Source organism: Schistocerca cancellata, chromosome 10, assembly GCF_023864275.1.
Source record: "Schistocerca cancellata isolate TAMUIC-IGC-003103 chromosome 10, iqSchCanc2.1, whole genome shotgun sequence".
Lineage (NCBI taxonomy): Eukaryota > Metazoa > Arthropoda > Insecta > Orthoptera > Acrididae > Schistocerca > Schistocerca cancellata.
The window spans coordinates 144,835,604-144,861,449 of record NC_064635.1 but is presented as its reverse complement, the minus strand read 5'-3'; the positions used below and the strand labels follow the sequence as shown (position 1 = coordinate 144,861,449).

At 44.3% G+C, this 25,846-nt stretch overlaps 2 protein-coding genes across 2 annotated transcripts in view; one reads left to right on the top strand and one right to left on the bottom strand.

Annotated features, from left to right (window-relative positions):
• The window catches only part of LOC126106761 (CLK4-associating serine/arginine rich protein), a 120,508-nt gene extending 112,838 nt beyond the window's left edge, over nucleotides 1-7,670 (bottom strand). Inside the window, exons 1-2 of the mRNA XM_049913134.1 lie at nucleotides 7,343-7,670; nucleotides 7,037-7,150 (exon numbers count right to left, since the gene is read on the bottom strand). Coding sequence (XP_049769091.1) covers nucleotides 7,037-7,150; nucleotides 7,343-7,345 — 117 coding nt within the window. The 5' untranslated portion in view covers nucleotides 7,346-7,670. The remainder of the gene's footprint in view (nucleotides 1-7,036; nucleotides 7,151-7,342) is intronic.
• Nucleotides 7,671-7,879: 209 nt separating this feature from the next.
• The window catches only part of LOC126106764 (uncharacterized), a 162,549-nt gene continuing 144,582 nt past the window's right edge, over nucleotides 7,880-25,846 (top strand). Inside the window, exon 1 of the mRNA XM_049913140.1 lies at nucleotides 7,880-8,050. Within this exon, the coding sequence (XP_049769097.1) occupies nucleotides 8,027-8,050 (24 nt within the window). The 5' untranslated portion in view covers nucleotides 7,880-8,026. The remainder of the gene's footprint in view (nucleotides 8,051-25,846) is intronic.

The window sequence follows — 25,846 nt, the reverse complement described above, 5'->3', positions numbered from 1 at the left end:
AGCTCAACCGTAACACGCTATCTCAAACAGAAGCAGCTACTGAAAGGAAGCAACTGAGGATTTCTAGACTTGATCACTTTCTTCATAAACTCTCCCAAGTGGACACGAACAGAGCTGAATCATGTGAAGATCACTCAACTGTCTTCAGTCAGGAGTTGGAAGATCCACGAGTAACCTCCAGAAATGGCAACTACCTGTGGGTGATATCAATTGTGAATATACAGAAGAACACACAATGGAACATCTACTGGCCTATAACTATGCTCTGTATCTTGCACAGAAGAAGATGATATGCTCAAAACTCAAAGTGCAATTGAAGCGGCAAGGATTTGGGCAACAACAGTGTCACTTAATAATTCTTTCTCTCTCTTGTTTTTAATGGTAATTGCCATATGTTATATTTGTTTCTGACTCAAATAAATTAATAAGAATGACACACCAACCACACAAATACCAAAAACACATTCTCTGGGATGGACAACCTAAAATCCTAATGCAGTGTTACTCTTTCTTAAATATGTACGCTGACAGAACTTAACTTCTATGTAAGAACATTATGATTGGCACAATCAAATGCCTTTGATGATTTGCAGTAGATTTCAAATGCTGATAGGTTATCATTTAAAGACTTTATATGCATTCAGTGAATGTATAAGTAGCTGCTGCAGTGTAGGAGACCCTCTAAAATCTTAACTGATATTGACTAAGTATCCCACTGCTACACAGGTGAATAACAACCACTGATTACATTATCATCTCAAAAACTCGGAAATATGATCTAAGGAGTGAGACTGGCTGGTAGTTAATGACATCTCTGGAATCTTATTTCTTATTGAGTGGCCTAGCAAAAGCACGTTTTAAAATGTCTGACAAAAGAAAGAAATAAAAACACAGTTACAAAAGGGACTCATTCCCTGAAATGTGTCATGTAAAATATACATAAAAGACTGGTAGAATGAAAGTTATCTATAAACAAACCAAAAGTACTTGAATTTATTACGTACTATACACTTGAATGGGAACGCAGCATATTATAGAGTCAAGATAAGGTCTGATGGTCTAACAGTAAAGCAAATGCATGGAAACTGAAAGATCATGGGACCAGAACCCAGCCAGACTACAGAATATTCCAGCCTGCCTTTAACCTAGCCTTCACTTCCCAAGAACATCATATGGTTCAGATTCGATGTTAAGCTGTAGGTCCCTTTCCCCTATAGGATTACTGGGGTAGGTAAGAAATGCACATCACCAAAATGGCATCCCATTTACAGACCTGCACCTTCCAATTTACAAACTTGCACCAGGCCTTTGAGCCACATGGAATTATTAATTACTAATGTCGAAACACAACTTTTCAGTGTTTTACTGAAGATATCATCAGCTCCTTCCAAACTTTACTTCTGTCTGTCATGATGATTTTCCTCATACATCAGAACGAAACTTGAGGTACTTGTTCAATACACCACAATGCTTGTCTACTAAGATAATATATTAAGAATGACAAGGTTCCAAGCACAGAACCCTAAGGACACCAGGCTGTATTATACCTCCATCCCATAAGTCACTGCTATTTCAGTTATGCCATTTGAGGAACCTGTAATTATCTTTTGCCTTCCACCTCCAAGTAATGAGTCCAAGCAGCTGCCTGCAAGTCTTGTATTATAGGTCTATAATGATGGGCTTCCTATCAATATCTTGCTATCAAAAAATAAACAAATATCTTTTGAGATATCACACAAGACACCAAGCAGCTAGTTGCTATTTTTATGAGGCGAAATGTTCAGTACTGCCAATAGCCACATATAAAAGTGACACACAACCTAGCTTTGAAAATAATACTTCCTTCCTCGGGGATGAGAAAGGCATAGTTTCACTTCCCAAAGGTAAGTACTAATCAGCAATTCTGTATTATAACTTATAAGTTTTCTCAAGTGAATATCCCCTTGTTTATCTGGAGAATATCCCCTTGTTTATCGGCATTACATCAGCGAAGGATAAGATTGCCTTTCAGAAAGTCAAACTGTCTAATGTAAATGATGTTCATCTCCAGTTTTTAAAGGAGTCCAAGAGAATATTTCATCCTTTACAGAACAACTCCTTGTTGCAGGGAGATATAACATATTTTCCAATTCCATGCATATTTTGTTACAGCACTTCAACAGTTTGCTGGAAATATTATACAGCCAGTGAAGGTTTTATTTTTCAATGAGTCTGCACTTAATGAAGATGAAGACAAATCTCTCATACATGTCATTGGCTTTCACTAGTGAAATAGGAAATGTGACAAATGGTGTAAACAACACATGGTGATTGGTGGCAACGTTTTCAAATAAACTAAGCTACCTATCAGTTTGTCGCTACAAGCAAACTTAGTGTCAGTGATGTTGAAATTGTTAAATGGGCCTCAGTAGAACCGCTGTCAGATTCTACATCAAATTTGCAACCAAGTTAGCACCTCTACTAATTATAATCTACTGCAGATCGCTCAAACAAAAAACTGTGTCCAATTCTTGGAAGAAGGCACAGGTCACTTCCATGTACAAGAGGGTAGCTCAAAGGTAATGAGATGTCTTGAATACAATGGCCTCCTCAAGCCAACCAGCATGGATTTTGAACACACTGATCATGTGAAATCCAACTCACACTTTTCTCACATGACGTACTGAAAGCTTTGGATCCAGGAAACCACATAGATGCAGTGTTTGATTTCCGAAAAGCATTTGACCCAGTACACACCGATGCTTATTGTAGAAAGTATGATCACATGGGGTATTCAACGAAATTTGTGACTGGATTGAGGACTTTTTGGTGGGGAGGACACAGCATGATATCTTGGATGGAGAGTTACTGTGAGACGTACAAGTAACTTCAGGTGTGTCCCAGGGAGGTGTATTAGGACCCTTGCTATTCACGTTGTATATAATGACCTTGCAGACAAATAATAGTAAAATCAGGCTTTTTGCAGATCATGCAGTTATCTGTAATGATGCACTATCTGAGAAAAGCTGCATACATATTCAGTCATATCTTGATAAGATTTCAACATGGTGCAGAGATTGGCAACTTGCCCTAGGAAATACGGAAGCATCCGATCTCACCCGTCTGCTTTGACCCATGACGTCACAAATATGGCGGAAAAAAAAAACAAACACACACACTTTCCACAAGAAGCCTAATGACACTAATGGGACAAGCGTGGGAAATGGGGTGTTTTGGGTGGGGGGCAAACTAAATATAAACAAATTTAGACGCCTTGGGTAGCTACAACGTGTAAGTGAAGACAGCCATGCATGAATACCCACCCACCTCCCCAGGGGTCGTAACCCCTGCAACCCATAGAAGATAAAGATGCTTCAGTAGCTGATTAGTGTTTTTTATCTTTTTAAAAAAAAATCTCAAGGGATAGAACGAACAGATCAGAAAGATAAATATAATAAACTAAAACAGAAATTCGAGGAAACAGATAATTAAAATAAGTAATAAGTGTTTTTAAATTTTAAAAAATCTCACGAGATAGAACGAACAGATCAGAAAAGTAAATAAAATAAGATAAAACAGAACTGGAGACAGCCACACTCAAACCAAACTCCGCGCGGAAATACGGAAGCGTCCGATCCCGCCCGTCTACTTTGACCCATGACGTCACAAATATGGCGGAAACGGCCATAAACCACGATTCCAATATGGCGCATATACAGTCGTTACGTACACATTATGAGGACGAAAATACATCGAGAAACAAACACACACACTTTCCACAAAGCGCCTAAAGACACTAATGGGACAAGCGCGGGAAATGGGGTGTTTTTGGGCGGGGGCAAACTAAATATAAACGAATTTAGACACCCACCCCCATACAAAACTACACAAGACGACGAAAAAAACCAACATCACAAAACTCCCCAAAAACCACTAAACACAATATCATCTGGAATCGGACACTTCCCTTGACCTATATAGCTCAACAGCAGCTCCCGATCCCATAAATTAGGATCAAACATTTCCCTTGGCCTATATAGCTCAAAAACATCTCCCGATACCAATACCAACATACACAGCCACACACTGGGATCTAACACTTCCCTTGACCTGCGCACTGTTAATTTTATCCGTCATATCCATTCCTGAACAAAAACAACAACCTATTAATTTTACTAAAATTACCACACGATGTACAGCGAACAACACTAAATCAACCTTCACACAAAATCGTTAAAACTCACTGAAACGAATTCCACTATAAACACAGCCGACACTCGAACAATTCTGGATAATGAGCAAAAGCAAACTGAGCCCATTACACCACACAAACGAAAACCCTGAACATACCACCAGAGAGCACAACAAACCACAACACGGTGACATCTACAAACACGCCACACTCACAAACCAAACTCTGCGCCGTCATGACGTCACACGCGACAACAGCCTTACGTCACGGGTCAAAGCCGACGCGTGGGATCGGACGCTTCTGTCGACCCCTTGCCCTAAATATTCATAAATGTAAAATTTTACACACACACAACCACCCGGTATCCAATGATTATAATATCAGTTAGTCATTGTTGGAATCAGACCACTCATACAAATATCTGGGCGTGACACTTTGTAGGGATATGAAATGGAACAATCACATAGATCCAGTTGTGGGTAAAGACACTGGTAGGCTTCGGTTTAGTGGTAGTACAATCTGCCTACAAAGGAGATTGCTTACAAATCACTCATGCGACACATCCCAGAATTTTGCTCAAGTGTGTGGCAATCGAACCAGATAGAAGTAACAGGGGATATTGAACAGATACAGAGAATGGCAACACGAATGGTCACAGTTTTGTTTAATCCATGGGAGAGTGTAACAGATATGCTGAAGGAACTGAACTGGCAGTCTTCTGAAGACAGATGTAAATTATCCCATAAAATATATCAATAAAGATTCAAGAACCAGCTTTAAATTATTACTCTAGGGATATACTACAACCCCCTATGTATTGCTCACACAGGGAATGTGAGGATGAGATTAGAGTAATTACTGCATGCACAGAGGCATGCAAACAATTATTCTTCCCGCACTTCATACTTGAATGGAACAGGAAGAAACCCTAAAAACTTGTACAATGGGACATGCTCTCTGCCACGCATCTCACAGTAGATTGTAGAGTATAGGTGTACATGCACATCACAAACATGTGTTGTTGTTGTTCATACACTATGTGATCAAAAGTATCTGGACACCCCCAAAAATGTTTTTCATATTAGGTGCATTGTGCTGCCACCTACTGCCAGGTACTCCTTATCAGTGACCTCAATAGTCATTAGACATTGTGAGAGAGCAGAATGGGGCGCTCTGCGGAACTCATGGACTTTAAACGTGGTCAGGTGTTTGGGTGTCACTTGTGTCATGTTTCTGTACACTAGATTTCCACACTCCTTAACACCCCTAGGTCCACTGTTTCCGATGTGATAGTGAAGTGGAAACGTGATGGGACATGTACAGCACAAAAGTGTACAGGCCAACCTCATTTGTTGACTGACGGAACACCAACAGTTGAAGAGGGTCGTAATGTGTAATAGGCAGACATCTATCCAGATAATCACACAGGAATTCCAAACTGCATCAGGATCCACTGCAAGTACTACGACAGTTAGGTGGGAGGTGAGAAAACTTGGATTTCATGGTCGAGCGGCTGCTCATAAGCCACAGATCCAACCGGTAAATGCCAAATGACGCCTCGCTTGGTGAAAGAAGTGTAAACATTGGACAACTGAACAGTGGAAAAACGTTGTGTGGAGTGACAAATCACGATACACAATGTGGCAATCCGACAGCAGGGTGTGGGTATGGTGAATGCCCGGTGAATGTAATCTGCTAGCGTGTGTAGTGCCAACAGTAAAACTCAGAGGCGGTGTTGTTATGGTGTGGTCGTGCTTTTCATGTAGGGGCTTGCACTCCTTATAGTTTTGCATGGCACTATCAGAGTACAGGCCTACATTGATGTTTTAAGCACTTTCTTACTTCCCACTGTTGAAAAGCAATTCAGGGATGGCGACTGCGCCTTTCAATGCGATCGAGCTCCTGTTCGTATTGCATGGCCTGTGGTAGAGTGGTTACACAACAACATCCCTTTAATGGACTGTCCTGCACAGAGTCCTGACCTGAATTCTATAGAACACCTTTGAGATGTTTTGGAATGCCCACTTTGTGCCAGGCCTCACCAACCGACATTGGTACCTCTCCCCAGTGCAGCACTCTGGGAAGCATGGGCTGCCATTTCCCATGAAACCTTTCAGCACCTGATCGAACATATGCCTGCGAGAGTGGAAGCTGTCATCAAGGCTAAGGGTGGGGGGTGCCACGAACTTTTAAATCATTTTCAGCAAGGTGTCCGGATACTTTTGATCACATAGTTTAGCACAGTTAAATTTGATGGGTGATTGGGCCCAAGTTGCACTGTGTGGAATTGTCAAAATATACAAATAAGCGATGAGGGAAAGGGAAGACTGAACAGAATCTCAGAAGACAAGAATATGACACCAGAGTTCACCCTGATGGGGCCACAGTTACCTGAATATTATGAAGTACTGGACAGTTATTTCATGGTGGTGGCGAAGGGGGGGGGGGGGCAGGATAGATTACAGGCAATAGCATCATACTGACAGCATTGTAGACAAAAATGAAGCTCATAGATCTGTAAATCAAACCAAATGTAGAAATTGTGACTGAAGTATTCAGGTGTACGACTGGTGGTACGAGGAGGATTAAGTTGGGACCAAATGTGGAGGTGATTGCCAGGATTAGCAGATGCTGTGTCGGGGAGATTTTGTTTTTGTGTGTATCTAATGTTTAACATGTACACTATGCAGTGAATGTTTTCTTTATTCATGTCATTCGCTCAAGATTATCTAATAGCCTAAATTTATAAAGGAGATAGACAACAGAAATGTTAAAGTGTGCAAAGAGTTGCAATATGAGTTATAGTTTGCTAGTGGAATCTCTGCACAGAAAAACAGACTTCCAAACTACCGAGAAGTTACTCACAATCTTTTCGTAGAAATCTCTCCTTCGTTCTGCTCTTTTTTTGTAGTCGACAATCAAATCCCGTATCTTCCTCTCCTGTTTTCTTGCTTCATGCCACATAGTTAAATTCTTGAACTGCAACAAAATTCAAATGAGCAGGTTTTAAACGATGGTTGAATTAATTTATAACTGAGATGATCTTCACAGCAAGATAATTAGAACACGTGACACAGTCGTAACAGAAATCTAAATGCAACATTCACTTAACCATAGGCCTTTCCAAAATCGCCATTACTTGACAACCAACAATTGTCTAATAACGCTTACCATTTAAATGATATTCACATTAACTCCTCAGTTACTCCAATAAAACTGCGACGAAATGTCGCCTCTATCTTTATATACAAAATACCTCAAAGGATAATCAAATATGTAGCTCAATTTCCACTGGTTTTACTACTTGATCGAGATGGCAGATCAGGAGGTTTTGCTAGTATTCATTTGGCATCTTTCTAGAAATGTCCGTATATAAAACATATACACCGCAAGTTATTTACGTCTGGCGTGGAAGATTTCAAAAATGTTCACAAATCAGCATTAACATTGCTTGCCTACATAAAGCACAACTCGCAAACCCAAGCACAACAAATGTCTCTAACCGGAAGTTAACATAATGATATGTATCAATAGGCGGATGCTAGCAGAGATATGACACATTTAAAAAAGTCAAATTCAATTTTAGTGAAAGAATCAATTTGAGGCATTTGTGCAGCCAATGGGAATTTTTGTCATATCGCACTACGCGACGTGAGTCATTTTTCTGATCATACAATTCAATAATTGAAAAGTCGGTAATATGCCATCTCTGTTTATCATGAGGTGCGTCAACAGTTTGGCAGGAATTACGAACTGGGGAAGAAGCAGTATTGAGCAGGTTACAGTTTCTGGGCGACAAACGGATGTGCTCTTGTACTTTTGAAACGGGTATATGTTTTCCACAATCAGCCATAAATGGAGGGACTGCACGAATCCTTGGTATGTGGTTATTTCTCGTGACCGAAAATAAGCGAAGATTTCGAACACCGCTCTCTTGTGTTTTAAGAGAGAAAAAAAATTATATCTCGTTGTTTGACATTCCTTGTCGTTTTCCTCCATCAAATACGTTATTTAGTTGGAATTCCGCCAACGGCTATAACATTTAAAAGTAAACTTTATATACGTCATAGCGATGGAGCTGTAGAATAGCTTTTGAGTGCTGTTGATCAACAATAAGTGTGATGTATCTCTTTTATAGTAACGTTGTCTGCCTGCATGACAGTCACCCGTGGCCAATATAAATATTGTGAGGTGCATGGCAGAGAGTCGCATTTTACCATTTTCACATGTGAAGCACGGGAAGAATAACTGAATAGCAGAATGGAAAAAAGATAACTCTCCATTTTCCAAGTTTTTTGGGAAAAAAACTCTTTGAAGCCCAAGCTACATGTAATGAAAAATTCTCTGTTAAGCAGTTGTAGTACTAGTAGCAAGACGCAACGTCTCAAAATGTCACAAGAGTGTCATTAGTTAACGACTAATTAATGGCGAAACATGCTGGAATATTATCTTTTTTCCACTCAGTGTTTAAACGCCTTTATAAATATTGATATGAAAGATTGTTGGGGCAGAAAATAATCCGAAACAAAATAATGAAGACACTGGGTATTATGTTTACAAAAAGTTGACCTAATAAAATTCAGAGAATCATCTCGAGATGCCTCATTCATCAGTGTCACTGTTCACTGTCTCAGAAGTAGGACACTGAACAATCTCGTCATAAAATAATCTATGTTTTTCAGGTACATTTAGATGTCTTACTGCTTCGCAGAGATGATAGCTACTTTTCCAACATACGTTTTGTCTTTGCGAGCACCACATTCTATTCTTTCTTCAGCTTGAATGTCCTCTCAACTAGGTGATCATTGAACTCAAAAGTTTTCACATATCCTTTAAATTTATTACTGTACTCCAAATGTCTGCGTGTAGTAGTGTTGAACGAACCACCACTTCTTGATGTCCTTGACTGTCTTCATGAAGTAGCAAGGACACCAATCCTAGAAGTTCAGCACTTGGTTGGTTTTGAGACTCTTAACTACAAAAGGGAGTTAGTGTTCCTTTGCAGTTCGAATGAGTTCCTCATACTGTTCAGGCAAATAAATCCAGTTGAGTCTTGGAATGACTTGTCACGGGGCAAGAAACTGTATCTTCAGACTGGATAGTAGTGGCTGATGATTGAGAATCTACCCATTCCTGGTAATTGTCAGTGTTTATGTATGTCTGTGATTCTGTCCAACACATGTATTGCTAAATATATGCAGTTCTTTCACTTCTGCAGGAATTCTGTTAATGAAGTCAAAGACATATCTCCATACCTCATTAGGGCCTCTCTTAGCTCTTCCTTCTGTATATGGTCATTCTCAAAAATCGAGCATATTTAAAAAAAATTATTTTTGTTTTTATTTTGAAAATAATTAAGTTTCATATATTTTATGTTAGCACAGTCAAGTAAATCAGTACTCCAATAGTGCTCCCAAAAAAAGTTGTATTTTTTAAAAGAACTAGAAAATTTATTCAGTGTTGTAATTGAGGTGAGTTTGGTAGTAATGGAGGTGAGAACTGCCTAAAATACCTGAATACTGTGAAGTTAGAGATTAATAATAGCCAGTGAAACATAAAGTGAATTATTTATTGTTTGCTTTACATTGCAGTATGAACAGATCAAGATACAAATGGTGTATCAAGCTGAAATATTATAATTTCTCAAATCATCAAAGTAGTACTGTCCCCAGTTATTGATGTTTGGAGGATTTCAAATTGTCGCGATTTCACATCGTCTATGTGAGAGTCATCCTCATTTTTAGGAAATACAAACACACGGCCCTAAAAGTCTCAAGCCCTAGCCTGAAGGAAGGCTGTGAGCACAGCGAACAGCTTTGGAAACCAAAGAGACATTAGGCTATTGTGTAAAACATGAGTATAAACCTGCTCAGCAAGCATATAGAAGTTACATAATTCCATCACTACTTTTTAAAAAGCAAATAAAGTAGGATTATTTCGATGCATGATGCTAACTTTTTAATATTTTAAAAATCATAAGAGCCTAAACTTGTCTTTTAAAAAACAAAATCACTGCCTAGCTAAAAGATAAATTTCTCACTTTAAATGTAGATAGTTTTTCTAGTTTGATAAATAAGAAAGATTAAATAAATAATCACTACTCAACACTTCGTTACTACATTCTGACTCCCATGAACATCAGTTTTCAGAGGCTGGATTTCTTATCTTCTTAGTGTTAATTTACAGTTAATATGTAATCAGTTGATAAAAATAATATTCATAAATGTTTCAGTGTGGCCGAGCGGTTCTAGTCGCTAGTCTGGAACCGCGTGATCACTGCGGTCGCAGGCTCGAATCCTGCCTCAGGCATGGATGTGTGTGATGTCCTTATGTTAGTTAGGTTTAAGTAGTTCTAAGTTCAAGGGGACTGATGACCTCAGCAAGTCCGATAGTGCTCAGAGCCATTTGAATCATTTATAAATGTTTAAAACTTACCCAAAAACACAGAGTAATGGAGATGATGATAATTAATGTCAATATTTTCTCTTGGCACTATAATAGTTTGAGTTAAACTCTACAATCATACAAGCCACACTATAACTGCCCAAGAATGAAGATGGCAGCTTGCAGTTCCCCTTACATGAAGAAGACTGCTACTAGTGCACTGTATGAGACATTTATTGAACTAATAACTCTCATTGACAAAGGTGAGGATGTAGCATGGAACTGGGTTTGAACAATTTTTAAAGAACTTTTAAAAAAGGGTGTAAAAACTATAGACATGTCTTACTGTTAATAAATTTTCTGATTGTTAAACTGGTTAAAAATTTAAACCTTTTATAATACTTTGTAAAATTTAACTTAATGTAATCAAGATAAATGTAGGGAACAAGTAACAGAGGTGAGATCTATCATTCTGTCACTCAAATTTTTGACAAAATGGAATAATTTTATGCAAAAATAAGTAAATTATTGATTTAATATAGTTTTAAACTAAACTCAGATATTTGGGAAAAAAAACTTCAGTGCCTTTAAATTAAACATATTATGACATGGGACACAAATATGCATGATTTTTGAAAATGACCCGTATGTTTAAAGAACTGATATCTCGTTTTCTATATTACGAATGTTAAAAACATAAAACCCAAGTTTATGCAGATAAAACATTTCCTGGACTAGTAAAAATGGCAAAGGTAGCCTGTGCATGAAATCAAAATCAATGGCCATACATTAATTCTAGTCCTGCAGATTTCAGTGTCTTTCTGCACTTCTGGTAAAACTTCTTGGTACGCCTTTGTGAACCATTGGCTCGGTGACAGCTGCTCTCTTTGCTACCATATTAAGACATAAAGATTTTATTTTTATATTCAGATCTTTGCAGGTGCATCAAACATCGACTTGTGGCCTACCAAACTTGTGGTCATAGTTCTCTTTAAAATGTTTTGCTTTGCTGAGCTCGGGATGATTTTCAGTGATAAGTTTGTGCGGGTCGACAGAAGCGTCCGATCCCACGCGTCGGCTTTGACCCGTGACGTATGGGTGTTGTCGTGTGTGACGTCATGACGGCGCGGAGTTTGGTTTGAGTGTGGCTGTCTCCAGTTCTGTTTTATTTTGTTTACTTTTCTGATCTGTTCATTCTATCTCGTGAGATTTTTTTTTTTAATTTAAAAACGCTTATTACTTATTTTAATTATCTGTTTCCTCCAATTTCTGTTTTAGTTTATTAAATTTATCTTTCTGATCTGTTCGTTCTATCCCGTGAGATTTTTTTTAAAAAAGAGACAAAAAACACTAATCAGCTACTGAAGCATCTTTATCTTCTATGGGTTGCAGGGGTTACGACCCCTGGGGAGGTGGGTGGGTATTCATGCATGGCTGCCTTCACGTACACGTTGTAGCTACGCAAGGCGTATAAATTTGTTTATATTTAGTTTGCTCCCCCCCCCCCACCCACCCAAAACACCCCATTTCCCGCGCTTGTCCCGTTAGTGTCACTAGGCTTCTTGTGGAAAGTGTGTGTGTGTGTGTTTTTGTTTCCGCCATATTTGTGACGTCATGGGTCAAAGCAGACTGGCGGGATCGGACGCTTCCGTACTTCCGTTTGTGCATTTTTTGAACTGTTAAACCGGACCCCACCCCCCTGCGGGTCCGGGGTAAGAATAGGCCCGAGGTATTCCTGCCTGTCGTACGAGGCGACTAAAAGGAGTTTCAACCGTTTCGGCCTTCCATGTGATGGTCCCCCTTGGGGTTTGACCTCCATTTTTCTAAATTTCTACAGAAGTATGAGCCTTTTGGGGAAGGACACCTTACGTGGTGTACCACTGGTCCTAAGTGCACTCAGACCTTGGCACTCAGCATTGCACCGGCGTTGTAACCATACCCACTATTACTCAAATTGGGCCTAAACGCCTTTTGGGTTGTCCCAGTTACGCCCATAGTGCGTCTCCATCTGCACCAGCGATCATGATGGACTTTCCATCGCACCAGAAATCCAGCACGGTAGCCAGCCCGTTGTGGTGAGGTCATCATGTACCCTCTAGGTTGTAGCCCCCTGACAACACAGGGATCGTACTGCCGATACCTGAGCTGCACCCTCCCCACGTCGGCCAAGGAGTAGATGCCCGTCTCCTTGGGGCATCAGGACTCCCGGCAATGGTCATCCTGCCAGGTGGCCCTTGCTGCGGCTGGGTGGCGCCCGTGGGGAGAGCCCCTGGTCGGAGTGGGTGGTATCGGGGCGGACGTTTCACAGATGAAACGTCACCACGTATCGGGTCGCTCTGCGGCCGAGTCTTTCAAAAGAAAAGGTACCGTTTCTAGTTCTGGTTCTCCTGCCCCTTCCCCCTTGGCCACTCCATGGGAGGAGGGACAGGCCCGCCGGCTTGGAGCGAAGTACTTCCCCCGCTATTTGGTCTGTTCTCGAACCGATGGTGGGGACATTCGCCACCTCCAAGCCCATGTTCTTTGTTCAGCACATTGAGGACATCTTCGGGGAAATCGAGGCTCTCAGCAAGATGCGTTCAGGGTCCGTTGTTATCAAGACCACGTCCGCCACACAGTCGGCGGCGCTCCAGGCGTGCGACCGCCTAGGGGACATCGCAGTCTCCATTGTCCCACATCTGGCACTCAATAGGACGCAGGGGGTTATTTTTCATCGTGACCTCCTGCTACAATCTGATGAGGAGCTCAGGGCCAACCTGGAGCGCCGAGGCGTGCATTTCGTCCGGCGAGTCCAGCGCGGCCCCAAAGACCGTCGCATCGACACTGGGGCCTTTATCCTCGCCTTCGAGGGGGACGTTCTCCCGGAGAAGGTAAAGGTAATGTGCTACCGGTGTGATGTGCGACCCTACGTTCCGCCTCCTATGCGCTGTTTTAGGTGTTTGCGCTTTGGGCACATGTCGTCACGGTGTGAGGCTGAGCCCCTCTGTGGCGATTGTGGACGTCCTCTTCGTGAGGAACATACATGCACCCCACCACCTCGGTACGTTAATTGTCCTGGCGTCCACTCACCTAGATCCTCAGACTGCCCCGCATATCAGAAGGAGAAGAAGATACAAGAAATCAAAACTTTGGATCGGCTGTCTTATTCTGAGGCCAGGAAGAAGTACGACCGCCTCCATCCCGTGCCATTGACCACTTAGTTTGCCTCAGTTGTGTCCACTCCTTCCGCGGTATCCTCACCCCTCTCCTGTCCCCCCTCCGCCTCCTCCGCCCATCAGGGGGCTCTGCCTCCGCCTCCCAAATCCCTCCCTTCCAAATCCTACTCCCCCGTGGCCCCCACCCCCTCTGCCCCAGGGGCCACCCTTCCTCCTCCTTCTCCCCACACGCCACCTGAGAAGCGTCCATCGGGGAAACGTTCCGGACCCCGGCTTCCGAAGTCCGGCGTTCCAAAACGGACCCCGCGCGTGAGGACCTTCTTCGGGTCCAGCCCACCATCCCTGTGCCTCCCCGGCCTTCCAAGAAGGCCTCCAAGAAGAAGTCTCTCTCCCCCTCCCCACCCCGGCGCGTTTCGACTGACGCTCCATCCGTGAGTCGCCGCTCCCGGCCGTCCTCAGTTTCGCCGGGACGCTCTGCTGCCAGGCGCTCAGCTGGCCTTTCGTCGGCAAATGATGCTGCCCCTCCTACACAATCAGGGACAGCGGCCGCAGCTGGCGACCAGTCGATGGAACCGGATCCGCCTCCCGTTGGTTGTAGCGTTGTTCCCTCGCAACCTGGCCTTCCGCGGCCGTCGAGGTGACCAGCTCTTCCCCCGTCTCGTTCCCCCAACTTTTTGACTAGCGATGGCGTTGTTTCATTGGAACATAAGAGGTATTCGATCTCATCGGGAGGAATTACAACTGCTCCTCCGCCTGCACTGTCCGCTCGTCCTTGGACTCCAGGAAACCAAGTTGCGCCCGACTGACCGTATTGCCTTTACCCACTATACCTCGGAGCGGTATGACCTTACCCCTGTGGACGGTGTCCCAGCTCATGGTGGGGTCATGTTGCTCATTCGGGACGACGTCTATTACCATCCCATCCCATTGACCACCCCACTCCAAGCAATAGCTGTCCGCATTACTCTTTCTGCTCATACTTTTTCAGTTTGTACCATCTACACTCCACTGTCGTCTGCTGTTAGTCGGGCTGACATGATGCACCTGATCGTTCAGCTTCCCCCACCGTTTTTATTGTTTGGCGACTTCAATGCCCATCATCCCCTTTGGGGCTCTCCTGCATCCTGTCCAAGAGGCTCACTCTTGGCAGATGTCTTCAACCATCTCAATCTTGTCTGCCTCAATACCGGCGCCCCGACTTTCCTCTCGGACTCCACTCATACCTACTCCCACTTGGACCTCTCGATATGTTCTACCACTCTTGCCCGTCGGTTCGAGTGGTATGTCCTTTCTGACACCTATTCGAGCGACCACTTCCCCTGTGTCGTTCGTCTCCTGCACCACACCCCATCCCCACGTCCTTCGAGCTGGAACGTACTGAAAGCTGACTGGGGACTTTACTCATCCCTGGCGACCTTTCCGGACCACGATTTTCCCAGTTGTGACAGTCAGGTCGAATACCTCACGGCTGTTATCATCCATGCTGCCGAACGTTCCATTCCTCGTACTACTTCTTCACGTCGCGTTTCCGTCCCCTGGTGGAACGAGGCTTGTAGGGACGCTATCCGTGCTCGACGACGTGCTTTACGCACCTTTCACCGCCATCCTACGTTGGCAAATTGTATTGAATACAAACGACTCTGAGCGCAATGCCGTAGAGTCATCAAAGACAGCAAAAAAGCTTGTTGGGCCTCTTTCACCGGCTCCTTTAACAGTTTTACTCCCTCTTCCGTCGTTTGGGGTAGCCTGCGCCGGCTGTCGGGCATTAAGGCCCACTCCTCGGTACCTGGACTGACCTCAGGTAATGCGGTCCTTGTTGATCCGGTGGCTGTCTCCAACGCCTTTGGCCGCTTTTTCGAGGAGGTTTCAAGCTCCGCCCATTACCATCCTGCCGTCCTTCCCAGGAAAGAGGCTCGGCGACCTTCCTTCCACTCGCTGAATCTGGAAACCTATAATGCCCCCTTTACTACGCGGGAACTCGAACGTGCGCTTGCACTGTCTCGGTCCTCTGCTCCGGGGCCGGATGCCATTCACGTTCAGATGCTGGCACACCTTTCTCCGGCGGGCAAAAGCTTCCTTCTCCGTACCTACAATCGCGTCTGGACCGAAGGTCAAGTCCCCATGCGTTGGCGTGACGCCGTTGTTGTTCCTATACCCAAACCCGGGAAGGATAGACACCTTCCTTCTAGTTACCGCCCCATTTCTCTTACAAGCTGTGTCTGTAAGGTGATGGAGCGCATCGTTAATGCTCGGTTAGTCTGGATTCTTGAATCTCGACGGCTACTTACTAATGTCCAATGCGGCTTTCGTCGCCGCCGCTCCGCTGTTGACCACCTCGTGACCTTGTCGACATTCATCATGAACAACTTTTTGCGAAGGCGCCAAACGGTAGCCGTGTTCTTCGACTTGGAGAAGGCTTATGACACCTGTTGGAGAGGAGGTATCCTCCGCACTATGCACAGGTGGGGCCTACGCGGTCGCCTGCCCCTTTTTATTGATTCCTTTTTAACGGATCGATAGTTTAGGGTACGTGTGGGCTCCATATTGTCCGACGTCTTCCTCCAGGAGAACGGAGTGCCTCAGGGCTCCGTCTTGAGCGTAGCCCTTTTTGCCATCGCGATCAATCCAATTATGGATTGCATTCCACCTAATGTCTCAGGCTCTCTCTTTGTCGATGACTTCGCGATCTACTGCAGTGCCCAGAGAACATGCCTCCTGGAGCACTGTCTTCAGCGTTGTCTAGACAGCCTCTACTCATGGAGCGTGGCAAATGGCTTCCGGTTCTCTGAAGAAAAGACGGTTTGTATCAACTTTTGGCGATATAAAGCGTTCCTTCCGCCATCCTTACATCTCGGTCCCGTTGTTCTCCCATTCGTGGACACAACTAAGTTTCTAGGGCTCACGTTGGACAGGAAACTGTGTTGGTCTCCACATGTCTCTTATTTGGCGGCCCGTTGTACACGTTCCCTTAATGTCCTCAGAGTTCTTAGCGGTTCATCTTGGGGAGCGGATCGCACTGTCCTGCTTCGCTTGTATCGGTCCATAGTCCGATCGAAGCTGGATTATGGGAGCTTCGTCTACTCGTCTGCTCGGCCGTCCCTCTTACGCCGGCTCAACTCCATCCACCATCGGGGGATACGTCTTGCGACTGGAGCCTTCTACACTAGTCCTGTCGAGAGTCTTTATGCTGAAGCTGCCGAGTTACCGTTGACCTACCGGCGCGACGTACTGCTGTGTCGGTATGCCTGCCGGCTGTCGTCTATGCCCGACCACCCCTCTTACAAGTCCTTCTTCGCCGATTCTCTCGACCGTCAGTACGGGTTGTATGTGTCTGCCCTGCTGCCCCCCGGAGTCCGCTTCCGTTGCCTGCTTCGACAATTGGATTTTGCCCTCCCTACCACCTTCAGAGAGGGTGAGAGCCTGACACCACCTTGGCTCCAGCCTCCGGTTCATATTTATCTCGACCTCAGCTCACTCCCGAAGGATGGTACTCTGGCTGCAATGTATTGCTCACGGTTTGCCGAACTTCGTGCTCGACTTGCCGGTCACACCTTTATTTACACCGATGGCTCCAAAACTGACGATGGTGTCGGCTGTGCCTTTGTCGTCGGGGCCGCCACATTTAAATACCGGCTCCTCGACCAATGTTCCAGCTTTACGGCCGAGCTTTTTGCTCTCCATCAGGCCGTTCAGTATGCCCGCCGCCACCACCATTCATCATATGTACTCTGCTCTGACTCACTCAGTGCTCTTCAGAGCCTTGGAGCTCCCTATCCGGTCCATCCCTTGATTCAACGGATACAGCAGTCCCTCCATTCTTTTGCTGATAACGGTGGTTCTGTCAGCTTTCTGTGGGTTCCCGGACATGTGGGAGTGCCTGGGAATGAGGCTGCGGATGCTGCAGCCAAGGCTGCAGTCCTCCTGCCTCGGCCAGCCTCCCATTGTGTCCCGTCATCCGACGTTCGTGGGGATGTCTGTAAGAGGCTTGTGTCGTTGTGGTGGGATGCTTGGTCATCCCTCCAAGGAAACAAGCTCCGGGCAGTAAAACCGCTACCAACTGCTTGGACAACATCCTCCCGACCATCTCGGCGCGAGGAGGTCCTTCTGACCAGGTTGCGGATTGGGCATTGCCGGTTTAGCCACCGCTACCTGCTCTCCGGTGACCCAGCCCCGCAGTGCCCTTGTGGTCAGGCATTAACAGTGCGCCATGTTTTATTGTCGTGTCCCCGTTTTAGTCAATTTCGTGTTGTCCTGTCCCTGCCATCTACTTTACCGGATGTTTTAGCTGATGACGCTCGAGCAGCTGCTCGTATTCTGCGTTTTATAACTTTAACTGGCTTGTCCAAAGACATTTAATCTTTTTACTTATTTTGTCTGCATCTTTGTCGGGTCCTTCTGGTGTCCCCTCCATCCCCTTGAGTTGTACCAAATTCCATGTGCTCTAACAACAGTGACTGGGCGCTAATGACCTCAGCAGTTGAGCGCCCTAAAACGACTTATTACTCTCTAAAGCTTGTTTAATCATTGCATTACTTTGAGACAGCATGCAAACTAACATGGACCTTATGACAAATTTCAAGCTGATTGAATTCTTTCGTTATGAAGTATTTGATGGATGATATGTTTTGTTTGGAACTTTTTGTAGCTGGTCAGTGTCTAGCAACATTCTATCTTTCTATCAGTCCTGACAGATATGTGTTTTTCATTTTCGGATGTACTGTACAAATTGTTGATCGCACTCTGTTTCTTGAAAGCATGAAACCAGCCATGTAGTTCCTACAATATAAACAATGTGGACCAAATAACCCTTGCTTGTGGCAAATTCTCAACCTCTTTGTTGGGCTAGTTTCTCCATTTCCTTTATTGCTTATCTTTGTTCGCTTTCTTCTAGGCTCAGTCACATCCTCATTTGACTCGGACATGTTTCGCAGAACCCAAAAGAATGCTCACTCACTGAGAAATAACTACTACCTACTGAACATAAACACATCCATGCAACAAGCAGCTCCAGCTTACATTGTTAAAGAACTTCTGTCAACAAATCCAGCCCTCATCGTCAACTCAGTCTCCCACCATTTCTAAACTTCTAAAACAATTGTGCACCTTTGAGTGGAAACAGAATAAGATAGCCTACCTAGAATATTATATCTCTCCCATTCACACAAGTTTTCAGTCTCACGTATATCACTGAAGTTCCATTGGAATATTCCCCATTCTTCATTCTCTGGATAGCAGATACAGATGACTACAAAATGACTCTCTTAGTGTAATCTCCCTTTTCTTGGAATATTAGGCCTTCCACTAACTCCTTCAATTGTTTAAATGACTCTGTGTGTGCTGTAATTAATCTAATCTTGCCATGATGATCCCTATGGGAGCGATATGTAGGAGGTTTAGTATATTCTTAGAGGCATCATTTAAAGTCGTTTCTTGGAACTTTGAAAGAAGGCTTTCCAGGATAGTTAACGTCCATCTTCAACAGTTTACCAGTTCAATTTCTTCAGCATCTCTGTTATATCTCTCACAGGTCAAAGAACCCTGTGACCATTTGTGCTGCCCTTTTCTTTATGTGTGCTATAAGCACTGTTAGTCCTATCTGATATGGGTCCCACACACTTGAGCAATATTCTAGTATGGGTCGCATGAGTGATTTGTAAGCAATTTCTTCTGTGGACTGAGTGCATATCCCCAGTATTCTAAAAATAAACTGAAGTCTACCACTTCCTTTCCCCACGACTGAGTCTATGTCCTCATTCCATTTCATATCCCTACAAAGTGTTACACTTAGGTACTTGTATGAGTTAACTGTTCCAACTGTGACTCATCGATATTATAGCCACAGTATACTACATTCCGGCCCAAACTGCTGGAGTTGGTGGTCATCTGTGCATGAGGTGTGCTTGCTGGTGTGTGCGAATGGTGTGTGGTGTGTGTTTCTCTTTTGCTGATGAGGGCTGTGATTGAAAGCTTTGTGTAAGTCTCTTTTAATTGCGCCTCTCTGCAAATTAACATGTCTTCTTTACGGTGAATATCAATCTGTCTTTTCCTACGTTGTTTGAGGATACTACTTTCTTTCATTTTGTGAAGTAAGCAATTTTACATTTCTGGACATTATAAAGCAAGTTGCCAATATTTGCAGCACTTTGAAATATTTGCAAGATCTGATTGAATATTTATGCAGTTTCTTTCAGAGAGTACTTTACTACAGATAACTGTGTCACTTACGAAAAGTCTAAGGTTACTATTAATATCATCCACAAGGTCATTAATATACAACAAACGCCAAGGATCCCAACATGCTACCTGGGGACGAACCCGAAGTTATTTCTACATCTGTCGATAACTCACCCTCCCAAAAAAATCAAATTTTGCGTATGCATATGATGATCATTATTTAGATAATAAGCATGGATGTGGTACAGAGTTAAATAGTTTTCAGAAATTGGAAATACTGATTCTATTTGATTGCCTCGATCCAAAGCTTACAGTACGTCAAGTGAAAAAGGTGACAGCTGCGTTTCGGATGATCGATGTTTTCGGAATCCCTGCTAGAGATAACTTCATTATGTTTGAGCTCAGAGTATGTTCTAAGATTCTTCAATAAATAGATGTCAAGGATATTGGATGGTAGTTTTGTGGATGACTTCCACAGCCCTCCTTGTAAATGGGTGTGACCTGTGCTTTCTTCCAACCACTGGGCACGGTATTTATTTGAGGGATTTATGAAAGATTATAGTTAAGAGTGGCCAACTCAGCTGCAAGTTTAGTATAGAATCTGAGATGGATTCGTTTGGGCACTGGAACATTGTTCAGTTTTAATGATTTCGGCTCTTTCTCAACACCACTGACACTACTAATGCTTTCACTTGACTTTTCAGTGACACAAGGTTTAAATCTAGGTAATCCTCTTGGGTTTTCCTTTGTAAAGGAACATTTGAAAATGGAGTTCACCATTTCAGCTTTTGCCTTGCTACCCTCAATTTCAGTTCTTGTCTCATCCACGAGTTACTGGACACTAACTTTGATGCCACTAACAGCCTTTACATACGATCAGAATTTCTTTGGGTTCTGTGAAAAATTATTTGAAAGTTTCTGCTGCAGTATTCATTGAAGCCTTCATACATTATTCTCGTGACTGCTAAGTGCATTTAATTCAGCATCTCTCTCTATAGCCGTATGCTTTGTTTGATACCTGTTATGCCGTAGTCTCTTTTATTCCTTGAGATTTCTTTACAGTTACAGTATACCATGGAGGATGCCTCCCACAATGAACTGCACTGCTGGGTGTATATCTATCCATGGTCAACTGTTCTTTATACTTGAGCAATGTTTCCACTGCATAGTCCTGACCTGAGCCAAAAGTTTCCTCATTGAGATATGATACTACTGCTTTTTTTATCTAATTTGATGAACATATGTGTGCCCCTTTAGTGATTCGGCAGACATCAAGCCAATAATCAAGTTCCTCCCACACTCGGCGCAGCATGTCCCCATCAATGAGTTCGAAAGCATCATTGATGCGAGCTCGCAGTTATGGCACGTTTCTTGGTAGAGGAGGTTTAAACACTGAATCTTTCACATAACCCCACAGAAAGAAATTGCATGGGGTTAAGTCGGGAGAGTGTGGAGGCCATGACATGAATTGCTGATCGTGATCTCCACCACGACCGATCCATCGGTTTTCCAATCTCCTGTTTAAGAAATGCCGATCATCATGATGGAAGTGCGGTGGAGCACCATCCTATTGTAAGATGAAGTCGGCGCTGTTGTTCTCCAGTCGACTTCCGCGGGCTACGCGTGAAACTTGCCCACACGTGTTCAACCGTTTCTTCGCTCACTGCATGCCGACCCGTTGATTTCCCCTTAGAGGCATCCAGAAGCTTTAAACTGCGCATAAAATCGCCGAATGGAGTTAGCAGTTGGTGGATCTTTGTTGAACTTCGTCCTGAAGTGTCGTTGCACTGTTATGACTGACTGATGTGACTGCATTTCAAGCACGACATACGCTTTCTCGGCTCCTGTTGTCATTTTGTCTCACTGCGCTCTCGAGCGCTCTGGCGGCAGAAACCTATAGTGCGGCTTCACCCAAACAAAACTTTGAGTTTTTCTACGTATCTGTAGTGTGTCGTGACCATATGTCAATGAATGGAGCTACAGTGAATATATGAAATCGCTTCAATCATTTGTAATAGCCCTGTACTATATTTCAATCATGGGTGGGCTTCTGAAGTATCTGTACCAAGTCATTTTCAGAAATGGCATTTAGTAGTACTTCACAGTACGTCTTGTTGCTCCCACTGCTAACAAAACTGTAAATTTCTGAATTTATTGTTGGGTTAGTAGTTCTCCTTTTGGTAGTTTAGAAAAAAAAAAAAAAAAAAAAAAAACAGAATTAAAGATTGTCATCGACAGATTAAGGTATAATGTTCAGAGGACATAGTTACAGTATCATGGGGAACTTAGGTACAAATGAACTGAAGTTTTCTCATAAATTTTGGTTACCTCAGAAGAAGAGTATGGTGGTTGATAGGAGGATGCAATTATCATTTTATTCCCACCCCAATACTGAGTCTTTCCCTAACGATCTTGTATGCAACTCCAGTTTCTTTCTGTGGATTTGAGTTTTTTGTCTGCTGCAACAAATACACCACATCTGTTTCACATTAGCCTGTCCTTTTGATACACGCTCAAATTTACCCCAGAAATCTGTCTTCAGGTTTTAACCAGCTTTCTGGTGCTATTATCTGTATATTTCCCAGACTTTAAAGTTCATTTTACTATACAGCGTTTCTGATAAGATTGTCACCCTCTGAACATTATACCTTAACCTGCCGACAGCAGTTTTTAATTTTTTTTTTTTTTTTTTTTTTTCCTAAACTACCAAAAGGAGAACTGCAAAGGTATTCATTGTGTTCTGTATTACGTCCCCCATCCTCTTTTCATGAGTTAATTGTACATAAAATAGCCACCAAGTAGTGATTATTGAAATTAAATATTTTGTATAGACTTCTTATTCTATAGATTTTTCAAAGTGACAATATATTGCTTCCCCCTGCGGGTCCGGGGTTTAGAATAGGCCCGAGATATTCCTGCCTGTCATAAGAGGCAACTCACACGTTTCGGCCTTTATGTAAAGGTCCCCTGTAGAGTTTGATCTCCTTTCTTCCAAATTTTTCCAAAGAGCAAGCCAATCGGGGAAGGTCACCTTACATGGTGCACTGTGTCCATCATGCGCACCCTTCATCGACGTGGACCTGCACTTCCGCCCATTCTCCAGCTATTGGGCAGGGTCACCCTTCTGGGTGTGTTTTCATCCATCCACTGTGCAGTATCGTTTTCTGCACTGACGTTGCTAATGGACTTCTTTGCACCTGATATCCCTCACGGTAGCCAGTCGTTTGTGGTGGGGCCCCCATGTACCCTGTTGGTTGTAGTCCCCTGACAATACAGGGATCCCTCTGTTGATGCCTGCGCCATTAACTCCCAACATATGCCAAGGAGTAGGTGTCCACCCCCTGAAGCATCGAGACTGCCAGCAGTGGCCATCCTGCCAGGTGGCATTTGCTGCGGCTGGGTGGCACCTGTGGGGAGGGCCCCTGCTCAGTTTGGGTGCCATCAAAGTGGGTGACACGCTATGAAGTGTAGTACGCCATCTCTTGCTGGTGGTCAAACACCAGCAGTCTCTAAGCAATCAAGGTCTAACTTCAATGCTAAGAAATACAACCCCAAATCGTCTCCTCCCCCCCTCACCACCACCTGGTGACACCATGGGAGGACAGCATCCTCTGTGCAGTCACGGGCACTACGCGCCTTTGACAAGCTGGGGGGGGGGTGTTTCTGTTTCATTCACGCACGCACCATAAGAGCTTAAATATGGTCCAGGATATCATATTTCACATCTACCTTCTTTTGCAGCCCCAATTTAGAGTGCCGAGGTGTCAATTTCGTCTGGCGTGTCCATTGGGGCCCGAGGGATAATCGGGTTGCCTCCGGTGCCTTCATCTTGGCCTTCGAGGGTGACACATTACCCAAGAAGGTCAAGGTGATGGTCTACCGCTGTGATGTAGAGCCATATACCCCTCCCCCGATGCGGTACTTTAAGTGCTGGAAATTTGGCCATACGTCTTCCTACTGTACTTCCAGTGTCACCTGGCAGGATTGTGGACGTCCTTCACATCCCAATACTCCCTGTGATCCACCTCCCATATCTGTCAACTGCAGAGTGCACCATGGGCCTTGCTCGCCAGACTGCAGGATTCTCCAGAAAGAAAGAAAATTAATGGAATACAAGACCCTGGAACAACTGACCTACACTGAGGCTAAGAGAAAATATGAGAGGCTACATTGTGTGCATATGACGTCAACCAATGCTGCTGCTACGACAAAGATTCTACCGTCTTCCATTCCCTCGCGTACCCCCCCTGCAGATCCAGGGGTTAGAATAGGCCCAAGGTATATTCCTGCCTGTCGTAAGAGGCGACTAAAAGGAGTCTCTCACGTTTCGGCCTCTATGTGATGGTCCCGTTAGGTTTGACCACCATCTTTCTAAATTTTCCCGAAGAGCGAACCAGTTGGGGAAAGGTGCCTGACACTGTGCATTGTGTCCATCGTGAATTGAGATCTTTAGCCCACTTTCTCGTCGTTGCATTGCAGCCCTGCTCATTCTCCATCTCTTGGGCAAGGACACCTTCCTGGGTGCATTTTCCACCATGCACTATGAAGTGTCGCTTTCTGTGCCGACAATGGCCATGGACTTCTTACCGTCTCATATCCAGCACGGTGAGGCCACCATGTACCCTGTAGGTTGTAGCCTCCTGGCAACACAGGGATTGCTCTGCTGATGCCTGCGCTGTTAACTCCCCACTTATGCCAAGGAGTAGATGCCCATTTCCCTGGGGCAACAGGACTCCCGGCAATAGCCATCCTGCCAGGTGGCCCTAGCTGAGGCTAGGTGGTGCCCGTGGGGAGGGTCCCTGGTCGGATTTGGTGGCATCAGGGCAAATGGCATGTCATGAAGCGTAGTAAATCATCTCTTAAGTGGGCAAAGTCTAACTTCAATGTTAAGAAATATGACCCCAAATTGTTCCTCTCCCTGGCAACACCCTAGGAGGAACACCAAGCTAAGGATGGCAGTGAAGCTTATTCGCCCTGGTACCTTGTATGTATGAGAGTTGATGTCCATGAAGCCTCAGTTTTTTGTGCAGCATTTGGAGGACAAGTCTGGGGAGGTGGAGGGCTTGTCCAAAATGCGCTCTGGGTCTGTCTTGATAAACACAGCATCCTCCGCCCAGTCACGGGCATTGCTCGCTTCTGATGAATTGGGTGATGTATCTGTTACCATCACGCCCCATAAGAGCTTAAATATGGTCCAGGGTATTATATTCCACAGGGACCTTTTTTTTTTGCAGTCTAACAATGAGCTGTGTGTCAATTTAGAGCGGAGAGGTGAATATCTAGCGCGTCCATCAGGGTCTGATGGATAATCAGGTTGCCACCGGTGCCTTCATCTTTGCCTTCGAGGGTGACACATTGCCCGAGAAGGTCATGGGGTTAAGCCATATATGCTTTAAGTGCTGGCAGTCCGGCCATATGTCTTCCGACTGTACTTCCAATGTCACATGTCGAAATTGTGGACATCCATCACATCCCAATACTCCATGTGCCCCGCCTCCCTTCTGTGTCAGCTGCAGAGAGCACCATTCACCTTGCTCGCCAGACTGCAGGATTTTACAGAAGGAGAGGAAAATCATGGAAAATAAGACACTCGACCGACTGACCTACGCTGAGGCTAAGAGGAAATTTGAGCACCTACATCCTGTGGCTATGACCTCTTACGCAGCTGCTACGAGAACAGTTGTTGCCCCATCAGTTCCTCACATTCCTGTCACCTCTAAGAACCAGAAGACTACACCTGTCCCCTTGACGGTGGGGGGACACTTCTCTCCCTGTTGCTCTCACAAGCAACACCCCTGCCAACCATCAGGGATCAGTTTCCACTTCTGAGGCGGAGGAGCATAAGTCTTCTACGGCTCCTCCTGCTAGGAAGGGGTCCCTTGGGTCACTCCCTTCCCAGATTTCTGCTAGTGGGAAAGACGACACACGCTGGTGATTGAAGAGCCGAAAAGCACCTGGTCGTAGG